Source organism: Aphelocoma coerulescens, chromosome 3 (genome assembly GCF_041296385.1).
Source record: "Aphelocoma coerulescens isolate FSJ_1873_10779 chromosome 3, UR_Acoe_1.0, whole genome shotgun sequence".
Taxonomy (NCBI): Eukaryota; Metazoa; Chordata; class Aves; order Passeriformes; family Corvidae; genus Aphelocoma; species Aphelocoma coerulescens.
In genome coordinates this window covers 6,222,165-6,236,829 of record NC_091016.1, presented here as the reverse complement: position 1 = coordinate 6,236,829, position 14,665 = coordinate 6,222,165, and the positions used below count along the sequence as shown (strand labels likewise).

The 14,665-nt window shown below is 40.6% G+C and overlaps 1 protein-coding gene across 7 annotated transcripts in view; it reads right to left on the bottom strand.

The window, feature by feature from the left end:
• Positions 1-14,665, bottom strand: part of PLCB1 (phospholipase C beta 1) — a 382,634-nt gene that overhangs the window by 97,735 nt on the left and 270,234 nt on the right. For all 7 annotated transcript variants that reach the window (XM_069008957.1, XM_069008960.1, XM_069008958.1 and 4 more), the window contains 2 exons: positions 8,502-8,648; positions 1,932-2,089 (listed from right to left, as the gene is read on the bottom strand). In XM_069008957.1, the coding sequence (XP_068865058.1) occupies positions 1,932-2,089; positions 8,502-8,648 (305 nt within the window). The remainder of the gene's footprint in view (positions 1-1,931; positions 2,090-8,501; positions 8,649-14,665) is intronic.

The window sequence follows — 14,665 nt, the reverse complement described above, 5'->3', positions numbered from 1 at the left end:
GGCTGTGAAAGCCGGCAGACTGAGCAGAATCCTTGTGCCGTGGTCCTGGCAAAAGTGTGAGCTGATAAATGATTCAGCATTCAAGACATGAATTGATTCTCACACTCCTGACACATTATTTCACTGCCATTTTGCTCCTCCCCAGCCAAGCAACACACTTTGAGTGGTGAAAAGAAATCGGCAGTCGAGATGTTTTTCACATTTTTCTGTGTGGATTAAAACATGACTGCCCTGAAATGACTGATGAAATACTCCTGAGTAGGTTTAAAATACCTTCCAATATCTCTCCTGCCAGCACAGTGCCAAGGGTTGAACATTTAAATAACCAAGGATAATCCTTGTTCCTGCTAATGATCCTTTGAAAAATCAGATTAATTTTGTTTTAAATTCCTGCTCATGACCAAAGCAGTTGAGAGCCATCTTCCTTAATTAAAGGACTTCCAGCAATCAAACCCCATGCCTGTAAACATAATTGGCTTCACAAAAATGTAACTGGAAAGTTAATAACAAACGTGCAAGAAGGTTGTTTTACGTGTTTCTGTGATTAACTCAATCAGGGAAGAATTATAGAGAAAGCAAACTGGAAAAAAAAGGAGTGTTCTGGTACAAGTGAAATTTGGTGTTCTGTCTGTGGCAGAACTGTTCGCTTTTTTCCCTAAAGAAAGGCACTAGAAGGCAAGAAAAACCACCCAACAACAGGTTTCAAGTATGAGAGAAATGTCTCAAAGCTGTAGCTGGCACACAAGCCACACATAATCCCTGCAACATAACCAAAGTCAATAATGAACATTTTCCCACATATTCTTGCACATGGCTAAGTCTAGAAATGTATTTCCATGGTGAGTTAGCGTCTCAGATGAAGAAGAATTATTTCTTCACACTTCAGAAATGATTTCCTGATGTATCATTATAAGCTGTACTGACCACCAATCCTAACACTACAGGAAAACACCTCCATCGTGCTCCTCTAAAACCCCAGATCAAAAACATCTTTAAGAATAACAAGAAGATAACAATCTAAGGTTATTGCTAAGGGTAAGGTCTCTACCTTATACTGTAGAAAAGGAAATGGAAGATGGAATTCAATAATAAAGATGACTTGTTTAGGGCTTGCAAGGCACAAATATCCCCTCACAGTCTCCAAAGATACTAATTTTTCCTTTTCACCTTCCAGTGCTTCAGATCTGATCCCAAGTACCAGGGATAAGGATAACAGTGCACATACACTTATTGATCTTTTCTAAATATAATGCTGAGTGTCTGGGTCCTGTGGATGGAGCCTGCCCATCTGGCCGTGAGCACCATATTCTCTGCCCACAGGAATTTAAAGGCTTGCAAATTGTTGAGATCTAGCTGCTGTTTCCTGCCTCAGTTCAGGACTTTCACCTCCTACTCCCAGTGACCAGGCAGAGAAGAGAGAAGGAGTGAACTGATGTGTTGGTTATTGCTGTCCAAATCCTGTGGCCTCCTGCTCTGTCCTGTGGAGGCTGTAACCCAACAATGCCTTCACACCCCCATTTGTCTCTGTGCAGAACCAGTTGTGGTGGCTGTGCCACCACAGGTCCTTCAGTCCTGGCTCTTGCCTTGGCTGGTTCTCTCCCTGTGAGATTTGCTGCAGGGACATGCACAGGATCACGGACCTGGGCATGGAGCCCAGTCCCCAGATGGCACTGCTATCACACCACATAATCCCTTTTTCTCACACTGCCATGACCACAAGGAACCTCTCTCCCCATACAAGGTCCAAATGCTGCAACTCTTCTTTTCCCTTCCAACAAGTCTGCAGCTGCTCTGTAATTTCCTCTTACAGCATCTTTTTGCCCTCACATTTCTGCCCCTCCCACCTTCGCAGTGATATATCTGTGATGGTTTTGCACAAAAAGAGCCCTCCCCAGCTAAACCAGCTACATCAGTGTGCTGCAGTGCTGTACCTTGAAGGATATCTCAGTTGTCATGGTGAACCCATGTGTGATGACCGGCTCCTCCTCTGCTGTGCGTCCCTTCCAGCAGTCCAGCTCCACACAGCGGCAGCCCGACAGGAGCACTTGCCGGTACATCTCCACTGAGGAGTTGCCAGCCAGCTGTCCAGCTGGGACAGAACACAAAGAAAGGGAAGTCATTTGGGGCCTCAGGAATAGATACAACCGATCTAACAATAATCAGAGTTAACATCAGCTTTTACCCTCGGCTGAGAGAAGTAACACTCCAAGGAACACAAAAAGAGTAAGAACGCAATGGAAATTACTTTGGCACAGTCAGTGTCATGGTTCGGATCCTGCCCTCAGTCAAACAGAGAAATAACCCAGCTGAAGCCAGCTCAAAAGCTTCTGATGGGCAGCATCAAATACATAAAATAAAATAATAATAATAAAAAAGCTTAGTTCTGAGAGATTTTATCCTTTGACAAGCAGTGTGAAATTCAGAGGCAACTCAGGAGACCAAGACCACATTTTCTCACAACATGCAACGCAGTTTAGTACAAGATGAAACAAACCCCCTGCAGACACTAATGGCACCATCATTAGGTCTCAAATCAATATTTAATATGCTAACCACTGCAATGAGTTGGTCAGTTAAATTTCCTGATGTGATACTGTATTATGTAGAGAAAAATTCAATTAAACGGTCCTTTTCCAATAATGAGATAATATAAATCTAAAAATTAAGAAGGAAAACTCATTTTTTCCAAACTTGGGAAGTATTAAAAAAGAAATACAAAAAAAAAAAAAATCCCAACCCAAGCCAACAAAGAAGTCCAGTTGGATTCAGGGAAGGATATCCAGCCAGGTTGTCTTCATCTGCTGCAACAGGTTTGATTCCAGTCATTCAGACACAAATTTCTTGCAGCAGAGAGGTAACAGTAATGGAAGAATGGCTTTGTGCTTCTATGAGATGTGAAGAAAATGGATGCAGTTTCCTGCCTTCTAGCAGACTTCCTGAGAAGATCTTCCTGGATTTCTTGAAGGAAATTAATTTCCTTTTTAAGGAGGCAGTGAGCTCATTTACAGCAAAGATTCTTTGCTGACTGGGGACATATAAATACTTCATCTAGACTGGCATATAATATAATGCAGATTAATCCTCATTTTATTGTCTCTGCGATTCCATGTTTAGGTTTTATGCTGGGAAATACACATTTTGGGATTTGCTTCACAAAACAGCATTGTCTGCCTTTGCTCTGTTTTTACCTTGTACTAAAACTGTAACAGAACCGTTCTTATTTGGAAATCTCTGTTTACAGTTTCTGTCTGATACATGAGCTGGAGCAATCATACATACTCCACAAGATATTAACATTACTCCTGTTGAAATCCATAAGAATTCTCACTTCCTGCTGGAACCAATGGCAAATATCTGTTAATAACAAAAGAGCCAGTGGTGGAAAGCTCTGAAAATCCAAATGGAGTCAGCAAAGTGACGAGTCTCTTTTTTTTTGAATTTAGCTTTTTCCTGTTTCACCTTTGGTTATGGAAGATTATCCTTCTTCACACAAAAGCCTTTTTGGTGCAATTCCAGTGTCTGGGTTAAGTAGTGGCTCTTTTTCTTTGCAGGATGCAAACAACCATAAGCATGGATCAGGGAATAACAACTCACATTTCCATGTACTCATCCCTAAGCATCTGCTTAGGAAATCCTGGCTCTCATAGGGATCCATTGAACTCTACTGCCTAAAAAATCACTTTCACTTAGAAAACTGTTCTAATGTTGTCTCTCTTTTCCCTCAGAGCATTTTGAGTTTGGATTAACAAACTATTCTATGATTAACAAACTCTATTTCCTGAGAGACTCCTGGTGGTTATCACTGCTAAGTGTTTTGGGCTCCAAGATCCTTCACCTTCAAAAGTGCTTAAGAAAATCATGACATGCATCACTTGCCATATGACACTTCCCACACGACCTTATTAATAAGGCTCAGACGTTTTGGAAGGATTCCTGCAAAGGATAAAAGGATATTCAACCTCTGAACCATACAATCTTCAGAAAGACTCCCAGGCAGAGTGTAAAACGCTAGCACATGCTTTAATAGTCCCAACAGCTTGTTTTTCTGAAATACAGAATATGAGGAATGTTCCCTCAAATGTTTTTCTGCATATATTATTTAGAAATTTCCATTGTGTGAGTCTCTATTTGCATTTATTTTAAAATACCCCTTTTGCATTCCAAAATGTGATAACACAGACACAAAGGGAACACTTCCAGTCTATTTTTAATAGCCTGAGTACAGATCAGTTTTTTAATACTGGAAATTGAAAGCATTATGTATTCCCTTCTACAATACAAGCAGTGTCTACAGTAATACCATAGATAACATTTGCATCCCATCACTCTATATGGGCTAAGGAGAAATGGATTTTGAGAAGAATTCACATTTCTGAAAAATATAATTGGCCAAATGATATCTGACAGGATACTATGCAAAATGTGCCGGTGCTGGTTGATGTAAGCTGAGGACATGACCCATGTTTCCCCACACAGAGAAATTCTACACTTCTACAGCTTTAAGCTGCTCATTTCTCAGGAAGTACATCCTTGATGGGTTCATCCACTACTGTTTTTCCAAGTGAAAGTTATTTGAAATACAAGGACTTAAAACATAGTTGCTATCTATTTAAGATATCTTTCCTCCCCAACTGGGGGATGTTTGGATCCAGGTATTTGGAATCACCTGACTGTTCACTATTCTAGAACCAGAAGCTGCTTCTTCCCTCTCTCCCAGCACTTTCTCCCAGCATGAGGTGCCTGTATCCTCCCTCTGCCATGCACAAACATGAGTTGCTGAATCTCCTCTCTCCAGGCAAGTCCTGGAGAAGCAATCAGTGCCTTGGATCATACACTGGGGTTTGCAGTGTGCAAACTCAGAGCCCCAAACTGCTGGGAGCCTGGCTCCTCACTCCAGCAGCCACACAAGGTGCTGGCAGCTGAGATTGTTTTACACACAGCACATTTATCTGAATTCATTTTCCTCCTGAGCTATTTCACCATGCACAGGACAAGCAGATCAGACCCCACACTGTGACATACTCTGCTCCTGCTTGTACGTCAGTCAGAATACGACTCTCAGCCTTGCCTGTTGTTTTTAACACTTTACACTGGACCAAAGCAGGATGTGTGGCCAGCAGCAGGATAGTATCACCCAGCTATCCATCCCTTCCATATGGTGCTGTCAGCTTGGAAACTGTTCTGGAGGCTTTGGAGGTGAAGAAGGTTTCAAGGAAATGCTGAATGCAGATAATAAGCAGGAACAGTGACGACTGAGGAATCACTGAGAACAGAAAAGCTGGAGGATGGTAGATGAGAGGTCACAGACAGCAACAAAGAGAACATGCCCCTCATGAGACATTTTTCTAGAAAGAACTGAAATACCAGATTGTAAGCAGGGAAGCACATGCTGAGGGTGAACAGGATAGTCCCACACTGGCTGTGTGTGCTCAGCAGATACCTCAGCAACCTACTGCTGATATCATTGTTCCTTTTAGCCAAACGTGTTACAGGCATGTGATTTTCATATTTTGCATTTCCCATATACAACAGCAAATTGCACAGCCAACAAAGTATGCAAGGCTGAGTGTGATATGTCATCATTTGTCTCTGACTTTTGGGTGCTGCTGAAAGAAATGTTGCAAAGTCCCTCCCCACTGTGCCCACAGCAGAAACCAGAGGTGAGATGCCAGAAAAAAGCAGAGTTGCACTTTAAGCGTTCAAAGGAAAAAAGAAATAAATACGATACTTGTGAGAAAAAATGATGAGATGGTAAAAAAAGTTTCTAAAAGATGACATTTCTTTAAGTTAGCCCAGGCTCGCTATAAATCACTTCTTTCTTTGTGGATTTTTACCTTTGGTCTTAAAAATTACATTTCCCTAAGAAAAAGAAAGCAGTAACACTTCTAAATAAATAATCAGGACTTGATGTACTGCCAAGGGTTTCTACCAAAGGCTAGGAAAATGATCAGCATAATTAAAAATAAATTGAGAGTGTGCACATGTTTCTTTTTATGTTATAATGTTGCCTCTTTGTGCACGCTTTTTCTGGGTTAAAAAAAACTAACAAAGGGAAAGATAATTGGTAGGGCATTAAGCACAGTAATCATAAAGTATTGCCAGACTGAATGGCTTTCTTATTGTCCTGGTAATTATGACATGACTAGTTGCTATTTCATGGTCTCAATCAGGGCAAAGGTGCTTCCAAGGCTTCCCTTCCAAAGCCATGAGCACTTGAGCAGATCCTTCAAACTCTTTTGGGGAAAAGGAATAGCCTGCCTCCATTAATTTTATTAATTTTACTTCCTTGCTGGAAGAAAGCAAATAGGAATGTGATTGCTGTACCTGATCTAGGCTCAGAGCAAAATCCAAGGCTTTCAGTCCTTGTAATGCACAGATAAAAATCAAATCATTAATCCCACTGTCGGCCAGCTGCCACACATTCACTGAACATAATGAACCCACTAAAAGGGAAGGGCTTGTGGTTTGTGCCTGTAAATGTGAAAACACACACTCTGACAAGGAATTGGAAAGAGTTTCAAACTTCTTTCCTGAGTTTATCCTGCTTTACTCCCCCCAGTTTACTAAGATAGGAATATTTTGTCAAATTAAGACTGAAGATCATGTTTCCAAATATAGCCTCTGAAGTTACTTGGAAATGCAGGCAAAGAAACCTGTAGATGCAATCTGGGATGATTTGCAGATTTTCACATACAAGTCAAAGCAAATTTAGCAAGTGTCAAGGTAAATAATTAAGCATGTGAGGTCGCTCATAGTGCAGTTAAAAAAATCAGAATAGGTTGGACTAATCATGAATTCCCATCCTTAATTCTTTGGGTTTTGGCTTCTGTGCCTCCAGACCTTTGGAACACATCTCATTCCTGACCAGCCCTGACAAAAATCTGCAGTATGGAACTGGCTATAAATTCCTGCTGGTAGAGGAGAGAGCAGTCTTTTATCTCTTCAGATCAACTTTAAATTGCATCGTCTTTAAACCTCCTGTGGGCCTGTGCTTCTCCCTTTCATACTACAGCTTCACTGTTTTCTTCCAGAATAACTGTATAAAGCTGCAGCATTTGGCTTAAGCACCAACTAATACTCAGTGACAGAATGAAGTCCATATTGGAGGTAAGAGGTCTGCAAAACATCATAGTTAAAAATTACTTTAGCTTTGGCCATGTCTTTGCTCCACCAAAGAGCATAAATTTCTGCATATTGGAATCATAACTTAAAAGCGACCACACTGATTTTCTTTTCTTTTAATTCAGAGAAAGAAAATAGCTGTCAAAACAAATACTTATGTGACAAGTTCTAGCACAAAACACATTTTACAGCCGAGATACAAACCCTTGAAAAATGGTGTCTAATGGAAACAATGACAGTTCATTCACTCCCTGAAAGCACGCAAAGGTGCTGGAGAAAGAGCTCTAACAAACATAAAGCAGATGAAAATAACTCCCATGAGGTCTGTTTAAACTGGGCATCGCCACTGCCTGCTGTTGTTTATGTTTTGGCATGCTGGCTTTCTGAAGGAGTTGGTCAGTTAAGGCCAGTCTGTTAATAGCATTAAAAAGCCTAGGTTATGCATAAGCCACATTTTTAGCACTCCGTGAAGCATCATTTTTTAAAATTTAACATAATGCTAAGTCACTAGCAAACATGACAAGACAAAGCAAACATCAAATCAAACAGGAGAGAATTCCCTGTGCACATCTACTTGCCCAAAACATTTGTTCCTATGTAAACCAAACTAAAATAGTAAATTTACAATTATTTTCTCACAAGTTGACAGAACCTTGGACTAGTAAATGAATGCCAAAAGTTGAATTCATAAACTGCCTTAGCTTTTTCTGAGTCTTAAAGCATTGATAACCTTGCTGTGCAGTCAGTACAGTTCAGACTGTAACTCTAATTAACAGGAGCTTCTGGGTGCTCAGCCTTTTTAAAAACATGACAGCACCTAAAAATTTCAGCTCAGATGTTAGATAGTGTCAGGGAACAGATTTCCACTCCTTGCATTTATGGGCTGTCAGAAAGTTATGTGCCATGTTGGAACCTCCCTAATCTCTGAATCAAAGCATATTTCATGGAGCACAACAAACTGCCAGATTTAATGTTTAGGGGCAAATTTATGAGCTACAGAGACGTTTCCCGTATTCTGCTTTGCACACTTGTCTGGCTATCTTTGTTGTCATAAAAAGTACAACGTTCACTCTCCTCCCTAAAGATGGACCTTAATCTGGAATCCTATCTAAGTTGAGGGAAAGTTTCCAGGGACTTCACTGGGCTTCTGACCAGGCCTTACCTGAATAACGGAACTGCTGCTCACCTGTGAAAAAAAGTATATTTGATGCAGTTGTGTTGCAGCTACAACAAAAATCAAGTGCCACCCTTGTTTTCCTGAAGACTAAACTCCATCATCTGTTTAATGTTGATGTTTGTAGTGTATTTTATGTTACCACTGAAAATATGCTCAGAATTTCTGTAAGATAAGAAATTAGATCTCTCCAACACTGCTGTACCTGTGAGGTAGGTGTTGTGTGAGGAGTTGATGAAATAGTGTGACAGTGGTTGAGACATATCTTCATTTAAATCCAGTTTCTCAGGTGGAACGACGCCGTTCTCTTCTCCACTCAGATACCGCATAAATCCATCCACGGATATCTGTCCTGAGAGAAACACAGACCCAGGGAAAGCACCAATTAGTTTCAACTGCAGATTTCGTGATATGCAGATAAATTCAATACACACTTACACAAAAGCACATGTGAAAGAGCATATAATCATCAGCCTGGCCTTCACCTAGTTATCCAAATATTCTTTTGTTACTACTACCTCATTTTCAGCCATTCAAGTTGCAGGTAACACATAGCCCTTTAGCTGTAACAAAGATAAATCACTTCATAATCAGCATCTACAGAAAATCAGGGGCATAGGGGAATCAGAATTACAGAAAGCTGTAAGAACAGAGAAAATAAATCTAAGCCCATCAAGGAAAGGGGTCTTTGGGGAACAAAACAAAATACTCTTTCCAGAGGAAACCAAGAAACCTGTAGAGGGCCACAAACACAGGTAACTCTGATCTCTTTTGAGTTTGGTTGAGTGTGTGTATGAACTACCTTTCAAGTGGGAACTTAGATTTGCTCTGTAATTTTTATATTTGTCTCCTAATTCATATCTCATTGGAGTGACAGCAGAAATGATCATTTCATATGCTGCTGTCAAATTAGAAAGCTGAGTCCTATCCTCAGCTTAAATATCCCCATTGATCTCAGCGGAGCTGTTCTTATTATATCAGGAGGACTTCTGCTGTCAAGCCTTCTGCATAAAGTTGACTTTAGGGTGTCAATTTGTACATTTAGACTAAAAAGAAATCCAGTAGCCTATAACTGAAGATTATTGCTTAACTGAACAAATATGAGACACTTCTCTTTGCCTCATATTTTTTGCTATTTTGTCTAGGTTTCATCTGTTGATTTACTCAACCACATATCTTTAGTTATTTCAGCTCCTGCCTACAGTAAAACAGATCTTCTGTATCTCTGAACTACATGTTTGGTGACTCCCAACAATGAGAATTTCATACCTCTTGTGCCCAACCCAAAATATTCTACACAGTCAGTTAAAGCAAAATCTCATTTGCCTGTTGATAGCATTGAAAAATTGAAGATTTCAGTTCTACTCCTGATGCTGCTACTCTCTCAGGATCAATCCCTTTTTATACTAAAACATATAAACTTACACATATTTTCCTAGCTTGTTAAAAGTAGCAGACAACCCTGCTCTTTTTGTTGGTTTGTTTTTTGGGTTTTTTTTAAAGCTTGTAATCACATGATGCAAATATTGCATGTAAAGCATTTACTTAAAATCTGTGCTTGGACCTGACTTGGCTCTTGCTCAGAGAGGAAAAGATGTAACAGTCTTAAGTGCAGATCCTCATTTTCATAACAACCCAAGGCTGGCAGCACTAAAAGAACTTATTCATTAGACAAGAAAGGCAGTGACAATACAGAGCAATGCAGTTAACATTCATTCTTATGACAACAATTGTAAGATGGTTGGAAATAAAGACATCAAGTCCATCCACTACTTTAAGGCTGTAATATGAGGGCAATCCACAGCTGGTTTGTTATAGGGAAACGAATCATCCAGAGATGAAGGCCCACGTACTTTCCTTTCCACAAGAAAAATGCAAGTAGGTGAAAATCAGGAAGGAAACCCCACCACTGAGGTTTTTCATGAAACTAAAGGTTTAGGAACAACTTTTCTACCGCATGAATCTACCAGAGAATGCCAACAGTACCAGGTGCTATAATGGAGTTAGCTTGACCTAAAAACCACCTGAGAGAACACTCTGCACCAAGTTTACTAGGATTAGGCAGAGCATGTGGTGTTTATCCATACCAAGTAAAACAACAGAGGAAAGAACAGTTAAGATCTGAACAGGACAGCTGCTACTTGCATTTTGTTATACAGATAGGCTGATTCATGCAGGTGTCGCTTCCAAGGTTCTCAAAGTGTTCTGTGTGTTCAGTCCTCAGAGTGTACCTGACAAACAGGGGCCTTGTTTTTCTGATGGAGACGGTCCTCCTGTGCATTGCTGCTGGTATTATCATAAATCACAGCGAGCATTATTCACACGTATAATTAGGCAGCTTCTGAGTTACACACTTGCTTGAGCCCATGGCTCTGGAACGCTATTTCCCCTATCCCAATTAAGCAGTCAGCATTTCAGAAAGTGAAGCAATTAGCAAGTTCAATTACAGCCAATACTGCACCCTTGAGAGTTTGTCTGCAGAACGGAGATGGCAGATGTCAAAGGGGCTTTGTGTCCTGGATATTAAAAGAGTAGATTGTTTGTGACCAATGTCAATGATATTCTGAGGCCAACTGCGGAGAGGATGATCCTTGGTGGACAGTCATAAAAAAAAATTGCCTCAATTAAGTGCTAAGATTTGTTCTCTGTTTCCTTAAACATATTACACATTTACACAGACACTGGCAAGAAAAAAATAATATGTCATCAGTTGTTTCCATTACAGTTGTCATCTTTTATCTTGGATATATAATAGAAAGATTTAATGATGTGTTTAGGCATAAAAAGTCAGAGAGACAAGAGACACATAATGCAAAGACACAGAGACATGACAAATTCACATTTTTTCCTTTCCTTTTTTTGGCTTTTTTTAATTAAAATTACCTTAGCCCTAAAATTTTGATGAAACTTCCAAAAATATCTAGTGTGCTTTATATACTTCAAGTTGTAGAGTTAATTGGCTTGCCTTTTTCACTCACTACTGCCATGTTAAATTTGATCTGATGTCTCTTCTTGGGATGGAACTCACATCTGTATAAGCACAGCAGAAGGCATGTCAGCAGCTACAGCCCTCAGTGAGAGCCTTCTCTCTGCAGGGTTTGGAGTTTGCCAGCACAAGAAATTTTTTTTTTTTCCCCTTCAAACACCTCTTCTCTAATTTATCTGATTAATTACAATTTCCCTCCCTATGGGGTCACTCGGTAGCGCTTTACTAAAACACTTAAAACCAGCCAAACATAAAAATACCTCCTTTTTCCTGAGGTATCCGGCCAATTTAAATGTTCAACACAACTCACTCGTGCCACTGAGACACCTCCTGCTGAAGAAGACAAGAGCTCCTCATCCTCCTCTCTCCCTCAGGCCTCTCCCTTTTCCCTTCTCACTTTGTCCACTTTCCCTCACACTCTGGACATTTTCCTCTCCCACTTTTCACATTTTTCTCTCACACATGGAACATTTTTCCTCATTGCACTTTCCCCTTCACTTTCAGAACCTTTTTCCCTTCACACTTTGTGCTTCTTTCCCCCACACTTTGCACTTTTTCCCTCACACTTCCCACTTTTCCTCTTCATATTTTGCACTTTTCCCTTCACACTTTGCTCTATTTCCCCTTACACTTTCCATTTTCCCCTTACATTTTGCACTTTTCCCCTCACACTCTGCACTTTTCCTGCCTCACTTTGCCCTTTTTCCCCCACACTTCACACTTTTCCCCTCACACTTCACACTTTTCCCCTCACACTTCACGCTTTTCCCCTCACACTTCACACTTCTTCCCCTCACACTGTGCACTTTCCCTCTCACACTGCACTTTTCGCCTCACTTTGCACTTTTTTTCTGCACCTTTGCCCTTTTTCTCTCACTCTGCACTTTTTCCCCCTCTCACTTTGCTCTTTTTCCCTCCCATTTTCCATTTTCCTCCTCATATTTTGCACTTTCCTCCTCACACTTTGCACTTTTTCATTTGCATTCTTTCCTTTACACTTTGCCCTATCTCCCCTCACACTTTGCACTTTTCCCCACACTCTGCACTTCTCCTGCCTCTGCCCTTTTTTCCTCACACTTCACACTTTTCCCATCATTCTGCACTTTCTCCCCTCACACTTTGCACTTTTCCCCTCACTTTGCACTCTCTCTTTCTGCACTTTTGTCCTTTTTCTCTCATACTCCACACTTTCTTCCCCTCGCACTTTGCACGTTTTTTGACTCGATTCCCAAAGCACGCATAAGTGGCCAGCTAAAGTCTGGTGCCAGCCAAGTAAGTAACAGATCAATTTTAATGTTTTTAATGTGCATTGGAACGGGCCTGAAAAATACAAGTGTGGAGGAGAAATATAAAAGTGTCTAATATATTCTTAGTCACAGGCATTCTCAATACCTCAAAATTAGAAATGTGTAGCTGCACACTTGGGTAAAGATTATACAGACTTTGATCTAACTCTAGAAATGTACCTGAATTAAAAACTTTCAAGAGTTTGGAAAGGTGCTGTAAATCTAGAAATGTCTCTCTATGCCTCTCTCTCTATTTGTACACATGTGCAGGAAAGTGTGAAGCAGTTTCTTAGCAAATGGTTCCACAGAACACCTCAAACTGCTGTTCCATACAACCTTCAGGGAGGTGAAATTCATGCAGAATCAAAAAAGAACCACCACACAGGGAACCATGTGAAGTCACCCGTATTCGGCATTTTTTCATTAAAATTTGGTAGGAAGGAGAAGTAATTTCCTACTAGAAGTGTAATATGTTGAGAGATTCTACTGAATTTCCTGACTGTGATCAGCTTCATTATATGAAATTTGGGAAGTGTTTGTGCAGGTTGATCTTTTTCTGCATCCCTGGCTCTACCTGATTGTTTCAAAATAGCTATAAGGGAAGGGAAAAAGAAAAAAAAAGGCATGAATGAAGAGGCAAGTTCTATGCATTTCACAATAATTCCTTATTAACTCCAGCTACATCATCCCATACCTTTCAAGATCTATTACAATGAATGAAACACATGAATGTGTGAGAAAAGGAGACTTAGAGGTGACCTTATCACTCTATACAACTTCCTGAAAGGAGGTTGCAGACAGGCGGGGGTTGGTCTCTTCCACCAGGCAGCAACTGACAGAAACAAGAGGACACTGTCTCAAGCTGCATCAAGGAAGGTATAGGTTGGATATTAGGAAAAAGTTTTTCACAGAAAGAATAATAAAGTACTGGAATGGTCTACCCAGGGAGGTGGTAGAGTCACCATCTCTGGATGTGTTTAAAAAAAGACTGGACATGGCACTTGGTGCCTTAGTCTAGCTGAGGTGTTAGGGCATGGGTTGGACTCGATGATTTTGGAGGTCTCTTCCAACCTCATTATTTTGTGATTCTGTGATGTTCCTGGTTCAGAGAAAACCACATAAAAATATAACTGTTGCTTTGTCCACAAGTATCAAGGCTCTTTTCTAGTCAACATTAGTCAGCTCGAAAAACAACAGAAGTCACTTCTGTTGTATTTTGTATTCTGTTTTATCCCAGGTCCTTTTCCCTGGAAGCAGTCTTCAGGCAAGTGACATACTTCTGGCAAATGATCTATTGAAAATTCACAGAATTTACAGGGGTAATAAAGTGAATCCTCTTTTTTATGGTTCTTAGATCTTGTCAGGATTCATCAATCAAAATGTTTTCTTCTGCAGTTTATGTGATCTGGATTATCCCCATTCCTGGAAGATGGTGTCCACAGATTTACCATGAAGCAGGAATTCCAGCCAGCTGAAATGGTTGATAGGATAGACTGTACTTTGTGAATATACTTCTCAGAGGCTCCTGTATTTGAAGACTTACTGTGTTATCACAAGGCTGTTCTTAGTCATGTTTGACCAAATCCAGAGAAACCAGCATATTTCTTGTACAGGGAGTGTAACAGTGCCAGGGCAGACACAAGTGACAGCCTCATGGAATAGTGTTCCCATGCAGTTTCCAGAGCTGGAAAAAGCACAGGCTGCTTATGACACAGAAATCCTTCTCCTGTTGCCTAATGAGATGCAGGTAACTCCACAAGATCCTGCTTTCCCAACCCTTTTAGCAGCCAGCATGACCAGCATGTTGCTCTGGATGTAGAAATGCTCCTGTGTCCCTGGGAGCTTGCCAGCTCCTCAACCTGAGGATGTAAACAAACCCCTGCTCATTCAATACCTGCTGAAAGTTCAAAGTAGGGTCGAGCTTCCAAAAGAAGCTTCTCTCCCAGTTCAGTGCCCTCTGCAGAGGTCCAGGATCAAGACCAAAACATCAGCACTGCAGTAGTCTGGTGGAAATGTAAAAGTGAAGCTAACCCTGAGAACTTCTCAAACAGCTGCTTGATCTAAACTTCATCCCCTTATTTTGGCAGGTATGTTGGA